The sequence below is a fragment of the Danio rerio genome, chromosome 9 (genome assembly GCF_049306965.1).
Source record: "Danio rerio strain Tuebingen ecotype United States chromosome 9, GRCz12tu, whole genome shotgun sequence".
NCBI classification, from domain to species: domain Eukaryota; kingdom Metazoa; phylum Chordata; class Actinopteri; order Cypriniformes; family Danionidae; genus Danio; species Danio rerio.
The window spans coordinates 29212902-29226726 of NC_133184.1; the positions used below are offsets into that span (position 1 = coordinate 29212902).

Consider the following 13825-nt stretch of genomic DNA (forward strand, 5'->3'; position numbering starts at 1 on the left):
ATTATCACTTTTTTAATTAACATAAAATCATACTTAAAAGCACTCAAATTAGTGATATATGTCTCCTGTGATGTTCAATATAAAAATGAACCATGTTCTTAGATTAGTTTTATTTTATCTTATTTCACTGTGTTCATGATATTTGATATTTGATTGAGATCAAGTCTTGTATCAATGTACTGCATACAAATTACAAATGGCATTAATTCAGTTCACTAATAATGTCGAAACCTCAGTGTCTTTATTTTATTTTAACTTCTTTGAGTGCTTAAAGACTGATGGCTAAATATCCATCTCCTCTTCCTGTAAAATAAAATATCGATGCACCCTAATTCTCTTTGACGTTGGCAGTGCCCTTTCAACTGAACAAGTTCTTTCCCTTCAGAATGGAATCTCACTTAAGATGGCGAAATACTCTGTGAAGTCCACTTCAAAGTCCACTCACGATTGAACTGAACAGTTAATTAGCCAATGGAAGCTTTTATACCACAGTAAAGAGCGTGCAGACTGCAAAACTGACAGGAGCCGATTTGGCAGAGAACAGAAATGAAACTTAAAAATGACAAATGGCTCACTGTGTCTCTGTAAGTTATCAAAACTAAACATGAAAACCCAGAACATACGAGACTGTATAATGTGATAGAGTTGTCCACACTCAAAAAAAAATAAATAATAATAATAACTTTTCTGCTTGTTTAACACATTCTTACGTTTTTTTGGGGACAACTTAATTGTTTTATGTTCTGTCTACTTAAATTTGTATAAAACTATAAATTTAACCTAAAGAGCCCCTATTATGGGTTTTGGAAAATGACATTCCATGTAGTGTGTAACAAAGCTCTAAGTGAAGTAAAATATCCAGCTTAGGCTTAAACCTGAAAGTGCTCGGTTTAAAACTCTTGATTCTATTATAAAGGAGTTGATTCATAGGAGGACAAAACAATGTAGCAGATCCTAGTTGAATCAAGTCGTGTAGACGCTGTGCTCAGCTGGATATTATTGGAAGTGTGAGGGGAAAGTTTGTGTTATAGATGAAAAGAGATGAAGAGTCAGTGGTTGAGGTTTAGTTTTGCAAAAATACCTCAGCATTATAGCCCCAGCCTTGTGCTGTGTTCCCGTCATTTTTCTGACACTTACAACGGGGGATTCGTAAGTTGTTTGTTAAAGGAAGGATCAGAAAACACTATAGATGTGTGGGACTTTGTCAGAGCTCGACAGAAACTTTACATTACACAGTTCATGGACTGGCGAGGCAGTGGCACAGTAGGTAGTGCTGTCGCCTCACAGCAAGAAGGTCGCTGGGTGGCTCCTTCGAACCTCAGCTCAGTTGGTGTTTCTGTGTGGAGTTTGCATGTTCTCCCTGCATTCGTGTGGGTTTCCTCCGGGTGCTCCGGTTTCCCCCATAGTCAAAAAGACATGCAGTACAGGTGAATTGGGTAGGCTAAATTGCCCGTAGTGTGTGTGTGTGAATGTGTGTGTGTTTCCAAGAGATGGGTTGCGGCTGGAAGGGCATCCGCTGCATAAAAACTTGCTGGATAAGTTGGCGGTTCATTCCGCTGTGGTGACCCCAGATTAATAAAGGGACTAAGCAGAAAGGAAAATTAATGAATAAATGAGTTCATGGACCTGTTTCTTCCTCTATTTCCTAAGTGTAAGTAAGTGTGATTAAAGTAGTTGCCTCCTTGTTTTCTCTAGCTTGCAAATTATGTATTTAACTGTGTTTTGTTATTTGTAATCACTTGTAGTGTATCTAGTTAGCTTTTTATTTTCTCATATTTTATCTAATGCCACGTTGAAAGCTTTGTTTACAGATTTAAATGCGTTTGTAAGCTCACATTCCACAGCCATTTGTCGTCGTTATGGCCACAGTCAGCTGTTCTTGCACACGTGCAGCGGTCAAGTTTCAAAATACTTCAGCTTTTGCCACGGTGTGCATTAATACTGAATGTATGTCACTTTGTTTACTTTTGGTTAATAATAAAGCAATATGCTGCTGTTTAACAGCATTGCTTTAATGCACTCCTGCATTGGGCTCACAAAAATACCTGCAAACATTTGTCACTAAAATCCGGGAGACTAGGGGGGTTAAGGTTTGGGGATGAGGTGTCTAAATAACACTTTTGAGAACCGGGTACTTTGTGCTGTAGTGTTAGTAACTACTATGAAGCGTGTTTCGGGCCACTGTTCTATACCAATGTTGGCAAAGAACAGGGGGGTTAGGGGGTTGTGATTGGGGTGTGGTGGTTGAAATTACGGGAGTTTTCCGGGATAAATAACAACAGGAGAGTGGCAGGAGATGGGTCTGAAATACGGAAGTCTCCTGGGAAAAACAGGAGTTTTGGTAGGTATGCTCACACATACCCTATGCACCCTGACTACTTTAATATTTTTGATAGGCCATGGTGGGCATTCACTCTGTCTCGTGCTGAAGGCAGTCGACCAATCGCAACACACTGTCATCTGTCCAATCAGCGCAGATTAGCATCGCGCTCAGGAGGGGTTTGGGAACAAATGAATCGCTGAACGAATCCTACAGGAATTATAGTCCCTGGGATAATTTTTACAGTACCGTATGGTTTCACTCACAAAAAGATTTAAACATATCCACTGACAAAAAAAAAACATGATGAGAGAAGTAAATGAGCATGATGAGAGTATTAAATGAGCAATACACATTGGTAAGTCATAAAATACACACTGTAAAAAGTAAAAAAGACCCTAAAATGATTATGTTTTATTAACTTAACTTGTTACAGTTTTCAGTAAGAAATTAAGATGAAAACAAATGGGAGATTTTTTTTTAATCTGATCCAACGTTGATGCTTATTATTATTATACATATTTGTATTATTTGTTCCAATTTATCTGGAAATAACAGATACCTGCTCATTCCAATCTGATAAATTTACATTTTATTCTGATCAAACTCATTCAGATTAATGAAGATGTTTACATAAAGGATGAAGAGCCAGCTTGATCACTAATGAATTATGTAAATTTAGCTATTGTTTCTTAAATGTAAACATTTAATTTCCACATGAGAAACCTAACTACATTAAACAAAGGGAAAAACTAAATACATGTCATACATATTTTCTTCTCTCACACACATGTCCACATAGTCATGTTAACTCAATTTAGTTCTTCGAGTTCAAGAGAATACAAAATTAGAGGACAATATCTCTAGGAAAATACTACACACTCCCTCAGGCATCATAGTGTAAACGCATTTGTAAACTAGAAAGTAGTTAAAGCAATATACAGCACGCAGTCTGATTTAAAACAAACAAAAATCACTGGAGGTTATGAAGATGCTAATGCATGTGGGAATGCACAACTTTACACAAATGTGCACAGTCAATCCAATGAGTTTTTATTTAGCATCTTCTGGACTCCAAGCTGCAAAATGTCAGAGAGCATTTGCGATTTAGCGGGTTTGCCTCAAGGTTCCTTGTGCCAAACGCAGTCATAATTTTCTTGTCAGATGACTGTTTTTCACCCTCTCTCAGACCCTGGCAATTAAACTGACCTTTTTATGCGGCTGTGCCTTTGAGATTTCCGTGTAAACACCCTCATCGCATGTGAAATATTACTTCTTTATTTTGATTTCTAGCTTGCACTCTCACACAAGCTGCAGGTTTGCTGTCAGGTCCAATATATTGCAGCCTCATTACATTGTGACATGTTCACAAGCCCATGCTAAAATGTGACACAAAATTTTTCAGATTTGACTAAAATTATCATTCTGCTGGAATACTTATATAAAGTTGCTTTTATTTATACAGCTTTAGTCTTATTTATATAGCTTTGTTATACAATAATAATAAATTCTAAATAAAATAAGCATTATTTGGGTATTGAATTAATTAATCATCTGATTCTGGAATCATTTTATTTGATGGTTAGTCCATTGTCTTTTACGGTATGACAGACCTCTTTTTTTCCTGTTCATTGGCAATCAACATATCAATATTAACTACACAAAATAATAATAATAATAATTACAGTAAAGTTTATCATTATTTTTTAGGAACCTTTAGATTTTACTCATTTTGCATGTTGTCAGATTCAGTAGAATCAATCTAAATTTATTAAAATCGAATACTATAGATTAAATCAGTTCCGGTCCAACTTGAAAACTTTGCTTTTGTTTTTGTTTTGGGGGGTAGGGGTGGGGGCCTTCCCAAAAAAGCTTCTGCCAACTTGTTACTTTAAGTTGAGTTAATCTCACGACTCCCCACTTGAAAAAATAAAGGTTGCAGTATTTCTAACCATAACAACAATGACAAAAAATAGTAACACCAATAATAACATTAATGTCATTATTATTAACAACAACAAAATACTACTGCAGTAATGCTAATTTTAAAGCTGCAGAAATAATTATTTAATGTGAATTTTTATCTCACATTTACCTAGTTTGCTCTACAAAAAAGCACTTAGCACTTGTGGACTGTTAAGTTGTATTTAACTGTTATGTATATACTGTATATGGAAGTGTTTACTAAAAAAATTAAAATGAAAATGAATAAATTGAACTTTCAAAAACAACTATCTAAATTATAAATCAAACAATCAAATAATAAATCAAAATGCATTCTCAAATAAGAAATCAAATGTATTTGATATTTAATTTTCATGAACAACTTAGTAAAATCCTAAAATAATTAAATGATAAATCAAATGCTCAAACTATAATTCAAGTGGAGGAACCAGTTTCTGGTCCTCCTGATTACACACACTCAGGTGGAAGCTTATAATGGACTACTAGGACTATAAAGACATATCACTATGCACTCATGCACTATGTACTTAAGCACTTACACACTCAACAGTAGCCCCTTTCACACAGTGATACCGGTAAATATCTGGAAAATTTCCGGAACGACTTTACCGGTATATTCAAAAAAGCGCTGTTCACACAGGCGAGGACGTTACGGAAATTTTCCGGAAAAGAGCATTCACACATCCATTCCAAAATACCGGTAAATTCTGACATCATTCACCACAAATGAGCTTTAAACGGCTGCGCTTGTATTTGTAAACATTTGACTAAATTACAAACTCTGTGGATGATCAATATTGTGAACAACTTTCGCAGGATCACTTTCGCATGTCGAGATGTTCATAATATGTGCGTGTGCAGGCGCTCACAGGCTGTTTCACAGGCACACGCAAAGCTTGAAGGTAAACAAACAACGACTTATCATAAGCATCTCATCGATGATTATTTACACAGTTGGCATTAAGAAGAACAAATAAACGTGATCTGACTAACTTCTAGCAGCTAAATGTGTCTGGAAAAATATTCAAAGACTTTTATTCTCACAAACCACGCGGACGTAAATGCGTCTGACTGTTGTGATTGGCTAAAGCAGACGTCTCACGTCAGCACGTTCTAGACGTGCATGCGCTTATTACGGCAATCTTCCTTCTGCATTCACACAGCGCAGCATTCCGGCAAATTGCCGGTAATGTTACAAGTTCTCTTTCCGGAAAATAGCCAGAACGAATTTACCGGTATTTTCAAAAAGGACCTGTTCACACATACAACCTTTCCGGAAAATTGCCGGCAATTTTCCGGAAAGGTCTGTATGTGTGAAAGGGGCTATTATGTCGTCCCAAATGGAGCACTAATGTTTTTTTTACTACGCGGATTTTCAAACCCGTTTCCCTGATGACGTTTGACGGTTGCCAAACCAGTGAAATAAATGACCAAACTATCAAATATTACCTGCCATGAGTATAACCGCATTCACCATCGGGAGGAGCTAAAAACACTATCTTAGGAGAATTTTGCTTTCACCATCAAAAATAAATAAAGTTATCCAACATGGGCGCCCGATAGCTCCGCCCCTTCCGCTACGTGAGCAAAGCTGCGATTGTTGAGTGCGTGAAGTGTCCATTATTACACACTTCATTTTACCGGCTGAATGAGTGCATTGTGCGGGTAATTAAAGTGCACTTATTATTTTTAGAGTTTTCAGTGTGAACACACTACTTAAAATATTTATACTACTAAATGGTGTAGAATAGTGCATAAGCATGCGAATTGGGATGCAGCTATAGACTCTTTGCTGAGTCTTTTTTCTTTTTCCTTGTGAAGTATTACAAAGCATTTTTCCATGTTTGTCCTGCCATGTTTTAATCCCTGTATTCTTTACCATTATTGTTGTTTTACCTCCTGTCCTGTTTCTAATTCTGTGTCTATGATGTTTTGTTAACATTTGTCTCTGTTTTAGTATTTTTTTTTTAATTGAACTATGTTTGTTTGTTTTGATAATGTATTTCTTCATACTAATTTTCAAGAGTTTTTTTGTTCACTCAATATTTAAGGCCAGTGCAACTGATGTTTTTAAAAGTTGAGAACACAAGAAAAAAAGAAAGGAAATAAGTATTATGAGGTTTTTCTTTTTTTTCAACTTCATTTTAGGTCAGTGAATCTGATGTTTTAAAAAGTTGAGTAAACGAGAAAAAAACAAAAGGAAATAAGAATTTTTTATTTATTTTTTTCACTCAATTTCAGGCATTCCAGTTTTGCAGACATTGTTCAGTTGGCACAGCTTAAACAGTTTTGACCTCTCTAGACAACTAATAATCTTATGTTAACACAACTAAATGTTTTTTTTATTACTGACAAATAATTTTAGGTCAGTGCAACTGATGTTCTCATAAGTTGAGTGAACAAGAACAAGCAAAGCGAAATAAGGATTATGTTTTTTTGTTGTACTGGCTTAAAATATTTACAGAGTATATAAAAGGAAAACATTTGTTATTATGGTCATCTCTTTTATTCTTTATTAGAAATATGTATGGTGATTTATCAATTCTTGTATTGCATTGGTGTAACGTGACCCAGAGCTTTGTTTATCGAATGATTCATTTGTATCTAATAAATTACTAACATTTTGCTATTGAAGAAAACCCTCTCCTGACCTTTTTATTTAACACACATGGAATTGGCTGAATAATCCAACAATAAGATTATGGTATAAATATCTCTTGCTGTAGAAGAAGCCAGATCCATACTCCATACTCTACCCAATAGATTAAACCCATTGTGTTTTAAGCTAATAACAAGACTTAAAACATATTGGATTTGTTGATATTATTACATAAGTCTTGTTTTTATTTGCTGCATTTACTGTACATTTAACTAACAAATATCAAATCACAAAAAAGTTTAGTTCTATTATGTTAAAAGTATGTTATCCAAATGGATGGAAATTTTAGATGCAATCAGAATAAATAAATCTTATTTGTTAGGCCTATATTATTTTTTATTTATTTATTTATTTATTTATTTATTTATTTATTTATTTATTTATTTATTTATTTATTTTTGAGTGTAGGAAGCCACATTTAGACAAGGTTCTCCTCTCACACAGAAGACCAGGTACAAAATATATAAAAATAAAGAAAGGCCGTTGATGATTTTCTCTTCGACTCTCTCAAGGTCTCTCTGTTTGTGAAGAATGTGTCTGTGTTTTTGTTCAAACTTTCTGAAAGGTTGCTATACTTCTATTTGACTCCAAAAGGCCATTACCCATAAAGAAACCACCACATTTCACATCTCTGAATGAGAGCGACATTTAATAAAGCTGACCCTGACTCATTCACCAGAGGAAGCAGACTAACAAAAGCCATATTAGTCATACCTAGCGGGTCAGTTTCCATTGCATGAATAGTACACAGTTTGAGAAGCACAGGAATGGTTGTAATAAGAATAAAGTTAAGTGAGGTCTTAAATTAATAAGTTATAGTCAATGTTTAAAAATATTTAACAAAATTACCCCACCACCATCCAGTGTCAAATTACGCCCAAATAAATTAGATTAGAATATTTATATTAAATTAATAAAATTAATATTCTGCTTTGCAACTACAACTGTACAAATTATTTTTAGAAAAATTTCCCTTTATATAATTTATATACATTAATAATACCAATTGTAAAATAAATATTAAAAAGTACATTTAATTTATAAAATAATGTTGCATTACATATCATCGTATATACAAAATAATACTATTATAAATATGAACAATAGGAAGAATAATATGAAACATTTTATTTATAAATGTATATTACACATGCATGACAATAAAACCTTTGAACTCTGTTTAGGTTTTCATGTGGCCTAAATACGTGCTAGTAAATAGCACACTTAGGTAAGAGTAATGCTTGATTTATTGATACATTTTGTAGTTTTATTAAAAAATTACTTTGGCCAACTGTGTCCAATAGCATTTTTAGAGAAGAAAATCCTCACAACCCAGTGAGAAACAGAAGAGAAGAATGAATACTGGAGCTACACCACTTTAAAATATTCAGACTTGCCTTCAGTCTACAGCCTTCAGCTTTCTGTGTTTACTTTATCACATATTCATTCTGACCAGCCTTGGGCAGTCAGCAACTTCTCCTCGAGTTGAAATATTGAGATGGATTCTTGCTTTCAATGTAAAATTAAATTAATAAAAATCAAATTATTAATGAAATCCTTGGGAAGTTCATTTTTGACTTGATAGATTGTGATACCGCTGTGCATATGCCTGATAATAATATGCGGTTTGTGCACTGTACTGTATATAAAGCATGCTCACCGCTCTCTGTTGAATTTGAGAGAGTGTAGGATAGCTGGAAGTCGCTGCCGCAGGCTCCAGAGATGCAGCGTATCATCCGCACAGGCTGTGACTAGCGCCCCCTATAGAAACATAAGCATAACTTACATTACTCAATTAATACTACAACATTAATACTCTAAGACAAAGATGCTATAAGCTTTTTTAGACATTATGGTAATGTAGTGTACAATGTAGCTTTTTTCTGTATTTGAAAATTATTTTCTCATTATAAATTACAAACTGCCTAACAAGCAAATGCGTGTAACAAATCTGCATAACTCCAGTCGGTCTTGATTGGCTGCCCTAAAACACTGCAGCCGAGGCCTGGATGTGTTTGTGGATTGTTGACTTGCCAAGACTTTCAGAACATGTGATATGAAAGCAAATCCACATTGCAATGACTTTGAAAAGATGAGGACTCGGACTTGGATTGAAACTGCAAAACTAAAGCCATCATTACTGTTTGTATCATTGTGCTGTTAAAGGGCTGAAAATTATTTCCAGCAAACAATGGTGGGGGTTTAGAGAGGCTGGATCCTTAAAGTAGCCTTTTCAAACAATTAAAAATAAAGGCATGCTACAATGCAAGTAATGAGTGTTCTGAGTGTTTATTGTATTTGGACAAAAATAAATCTGTTTTAGGAGACCTAAAACAAAATTAAGACGCTTTAAAAAGGGCACATTTTATCCCACTGCGGTCCATTCACAGTTTAGGATGACCATAAAACAACCTTAAAATACTCTATAAGTTTTGATTGTACTGATAACATACACACAGATTTTAAAGGGTCTATTTTTACTTGTACACATTCATCATTATAACAATTTAACTTTGAAAAATGAATGAAACAGACAGTGAGAGTCTTTTGTCAACATGACAAACACATCAAGAAAAAAAGAGCTGAATTATCTCCAAATATTTGCCTCACAGACATAAGAGACATACAGTTGAAGTCAGAGTTCCCCTTCGGGGGGAACTTCAGCACTATAAGTGGATTTGATTGTAAAATCCACGCATTGGGAGGTTCGGTTCAGAAGCTACTCGTCTAAAAGAGTATTGAACGGGCCAATTAAGAATGAATTGGCAGCGCAAGCCTGCGCAGGTGAGCGGCATAAGCAATCAACTGAGTATATAAGCTCACCTGGCGCCAGCAGACGCTATCCTTTTCGCTTCAGAGACTTTCTGATCGAGTCGATAAGGGGTCCTCCTGCTGTGACCAGCGATTCTGAGCGAACGAGAGCATTCTCCCGGTCCAGAGTGTGTACACGCAGTGGCAGACGGTCGAGCTGGGTTTCTCCCTTGCCTGGCGTTCTTTGGGTCCGGTCCTCCAGAGCGGTGCGTATAAAGTTGCAAACTTCACAGAAAGAGCAACACAGTCGTGCAGCACGTCCTTATCAGGACGGCGCTCCGACTGTGCGTTTCTGGATGCGGTGGTTTCCTGTCCTCGGATGATGGGCGCGGGCACTGCGTTACATGTCTGGGGGTCCAGCATGTTAATGCGCTGCTCGCGGGCAGTTCATGTCGTCATTGCGATGCCATGACTGTTGCGCAAGATCGCGGTTAGCCTTTGCAAAAGGGCGAACCACCCCAGTTGTCCCCTGCTCTGCAGCGGGCACTCGGGCAGATCTGAGGGTTTCAGCGAGAGATAATCCGTCGCCCACGGGCCCGCGGACCTCCCGCTCCTCTAAGCGCTCCATCCAAGCTTCGGGCGGGGGAAGCGATCCGTCTAACAGATGGTAGCCCTTACGCCCGATGACAACGGAGACCAGATGTCCACCGCGGCATCGGAGGGTGGGCTTTCATTGTCCGATGATGATCCAGACCCGCTCGCCCCCTTCGGGCTGGTGAGCGCTGTCACTACGGATCCTGAAACAGACATGTTAGCCGTGCTTTCCCGGGCTGCTTCGGCCGTGGGTTGGAGATGGTTTATCCCCCAGCTCCGCGGCCGGACCGACTAGAGGGGCGTTCCCTTCTTCCCGGAGGTGCACAGTAGGCTCACGCGGTCTTGTAAAGCACTTTTTTCTGCTCGTGCTGCGTGTTCCTCCACCCTAACCACTCTTGACGGTGAAACAGCCAGGGGGTATGTGGCGATTCCTCAGGTTGAGTGCGCGATGGCGGTAAATCCGCGCGGCGCCTCTTCTTGGCGGGGTCCGCCTCGTCTCCCATCCAAAGCCTGTAAGTTATCTACCTCCCTCGGAGCTAGAGCTTACATAGCTGCGGGCCAGGCTGCTTCCGCCTTGCATGCGATAGCCACCTACCAGCGCTACCAAGCGCAGGCGCTGGCCGAGCTGCACGAGGGTGGGTCCAACCCAGGCTTACGAGCTTCGCACCGCCGCCGACTTAGCTCTTCGGACTACTGAGTCCGCTGCGTGTGCGTTGGGGAGGACGATGTCCACATTAGTGGTCCAGGAGCGCCACCCCTGGCTGATATGCGCAAAGTCGACAAAGTCCGCTTTCTTGACTTCCCCATATCCCCAGCCAGGTTCGGCGACACTGTCTGTGAATTCACCCAGGAATTCAAGGCGGTGAGAGAGTAGTTGGTGGGTGGTGTCTTATCGGCGGTCCGTAGCCCGCTCCGCCCGCCGTGCCATTCATACCTGCTCCTCGCCGAAGGCGCCCGCCTACGAGAGCTGCTCCGCCCCCGCACACGCCTCCGGCGAAGCGAGCGCGTCGGGCACCTCGGAAGCAGGCAGCCCCCCTGCCCAGAACGCCGCTAAGTCCGGCAACGGACCGCGAAGCGCCCCTGGGACAGGCCATCTGGAGAAGAGGGAACTTGCTCTTTCCCCGCTGGAGGGCGGGGCCCCATTTCCAACGGCACTTTTTACTGCCATGAAAACATTATGAAAGGGCACTTTTCACTTCCCCAGATGTGACAGCCCGAAATCTGCCAGTCTGGGACGCTATGCTTTCTAGCTTGCAGATTCGGTGCGTTTCGCCAGTGGCTCACGAGCGCTGGGAGGACGGTCTCCTTTCTCCCACCCCTCGAGCCTCCCCTCCGGAGCTCGGGTTTGGAGTGAGAGCAAATATCTCACCTCCAGCTTTTCCGTGGTACCCGCGAGCTTCCCGGATCAGCACACCCACTCCACGCTGCCCCACTGCTGGTACGTCAGCGATTGTAGCGATGAGTCCATTAGCGAGAGCACTGCCTGCCTGGTTAGCGCGGGCCAGCTCTTCGCGGTGGCTCATACGCACAATCAGACTCGGCTATGCGATTCAGTTTGCGAAACGGCCCCCCAAGTCACGGGTGTGTATTCACCAGGGTCAGCCCCCTGTCCGCCCCTGTCTTGCGAGAGGAGATTGCTGTCCTCCTGGCGAAGGATGCAATCGAGCCGCTCCCTCCAGCCGAGATGGAGAGCGGGTTTTACAGCCCACACTTCATCGTGCCCAAAAAGAGCGGTGGGTCACGGCCAATCCTAGATCTGCGCGTTTTGAACCGCTGCCTGCACAAGCTGCCGTTCAGAATGCTCACGCAGAAGCGCATCCTCCGGTGCGTTCGTCCTCTGGGTTGGTCTGCAGCATTAGACCTGATGGACGCGTATTTCCATGTCTCCACTCTTCCTCGCCACCGACAGTTTCTGCGGTTTGCGTTTGAAGGTCGAGCTTGGCAATACAAAGCCCTCCCCTTCGGGCTCTCTCTGTCTCCGCGGGTCCTCACCAAGCCCGCGGAGGGTGCCTCAGCGCCCCTTCGGCTCGCGGGCATCTGCATACTCGATTTCTTTACGACTGGCTGATTTTTGCCCTCTCTCGGAGCAATTGATTATGCACAGAGACAAAGTGCTCTGGCACTTCCACCTGTGGGGGTTTCAGGTCAACCGAGAAAAGAGCAAACTCGCCCCTGTGCAGAGGATCTCTTCTCTCGGGCTGGAGTTGGACTCGGTCACCATCGCAGCACGCCTCTCCGGAGAGCGCGCTCAGCTGATGCTGTACTGTCTGAGAGAGCTCGACAGTAAAACAGTGGTCCCACTGAAACTATTTCAGAGGCTCCTGGGGCATATGGCATCCGCAGCCGCTTCATGCCGCTCGGATTATTCTATATGAGACCACTTCAGCACTGGCTGATCACGATCGAGTCCCCAGACGCGCATGGCACGCGCGCGCACACCGAGTCTCTGTTACTGCGCTGTGTCGCCGCGCCCTCAGCCCTTGGAGCGACCCCTCGTTCCTACAGGCCTGGGTGTCTCTAGAACAGGCGTCCAGTCTTGTTGTCGTTTCAGCAGACGCTTCCAACACGGGCTGGGGGGCTGTGCGTTGCGGGTATGCGGCTGCGGACCTGTGGAAAGGTACCCAGTTGCATTGGCATATCGCCTGGAGCTGTTGGCAGTGTTCCTCGCTCTCCACTGTTTTTTTCCGGTGCTGGAGCGGCAACACGTGCTGGTCAGGACGGACAGTACGGCGGCGGTGGCGTATATCAGCCGTATAGGGGGTATGCGCTCTCGCCGCATGTCTCAGCTCGCCCGCCGTCTGCTCCTCTGGAGTCATCCGCGGCTGAAATCGCTGCACGCTATTCATATTCAGGCAAGCTCAACCGTGCAGCCGATGCGCTCTCACGGCAGCCTTGCGTCCTGGAGAATGGAGACTCCACCCCGAGTCTGTTCAGCTGATATGGGCGCGATTCGGGGAAGCCCAGATCGATCTGTTGCTTCCCCCGAGATCGCTCATTGCCAGTTGTTCTTTCCCTGACCGAGTGCTCTCGGCACGGATGCACTGGCTTACAGCTGGCCTCGGGGCACGCGCAAATACGCGTTTCCCCCAGTGAGCCTGCTCGCGCAGTTACTGTGCAAGGTCAGGGAGGACGAGGAACAGGTTGCTGGTTGCGCCCCTCTGGCTCAACCGGACCTGGATGTCAGAGCTCTCCCTCGCGATAGCCCTCCCCTGGCAGTCCCTTCGAGAGAGCACCTACTCTCTCAGGGACAGGGCACCACCTGGCACCCTCGCCGATCTTTGAAGAGATTTTTAGACGCGAGGAAGACTTAGGTAACCTCCGATTGCGGTGGCTAATACCGTCACTCGGGCTAGAGCCCCCTCCCCGAGCGCGCCTATGCCCTGACGTGGAGTCTATTCACTGAATGGTGTGTCTCTCGCTGAGAAGACCCCCGTAATTTGCCAGATCAGCGTTGTGCTTTCTTTACGCCGAGAGAAGTTGGAGAGCAGGCTGTCGCCCTCCACACTCAAGGTTACGTGGCTGCCATCTCCGCTCTC

The 13825-nt window shown here is 42.2% G+C and overlaps 1 protein-coding gene across 29 annotated transcripts in view; it reads right to left on the reverse strand.

The window, feature by feature from the left end:
- stxbp5l (syntaxin binding protein 5L) overlaps window positions 1–13825 on the reverse strand; it is a 235801-nt gene that overhangs the window by 126667 nt on the left and 95309 nt on the right. For all 29 annotated transcript variants that reach the window (XM_073912154.1, XM_021478738.3, XM_021478740.3 and 26 more), the window contains 1 exon segment: window positions 8605–8705. In XM_073912154.1, coding sequence (XP_073768255.1) covers window positions 8605–8705 — 101 coding nt within the window.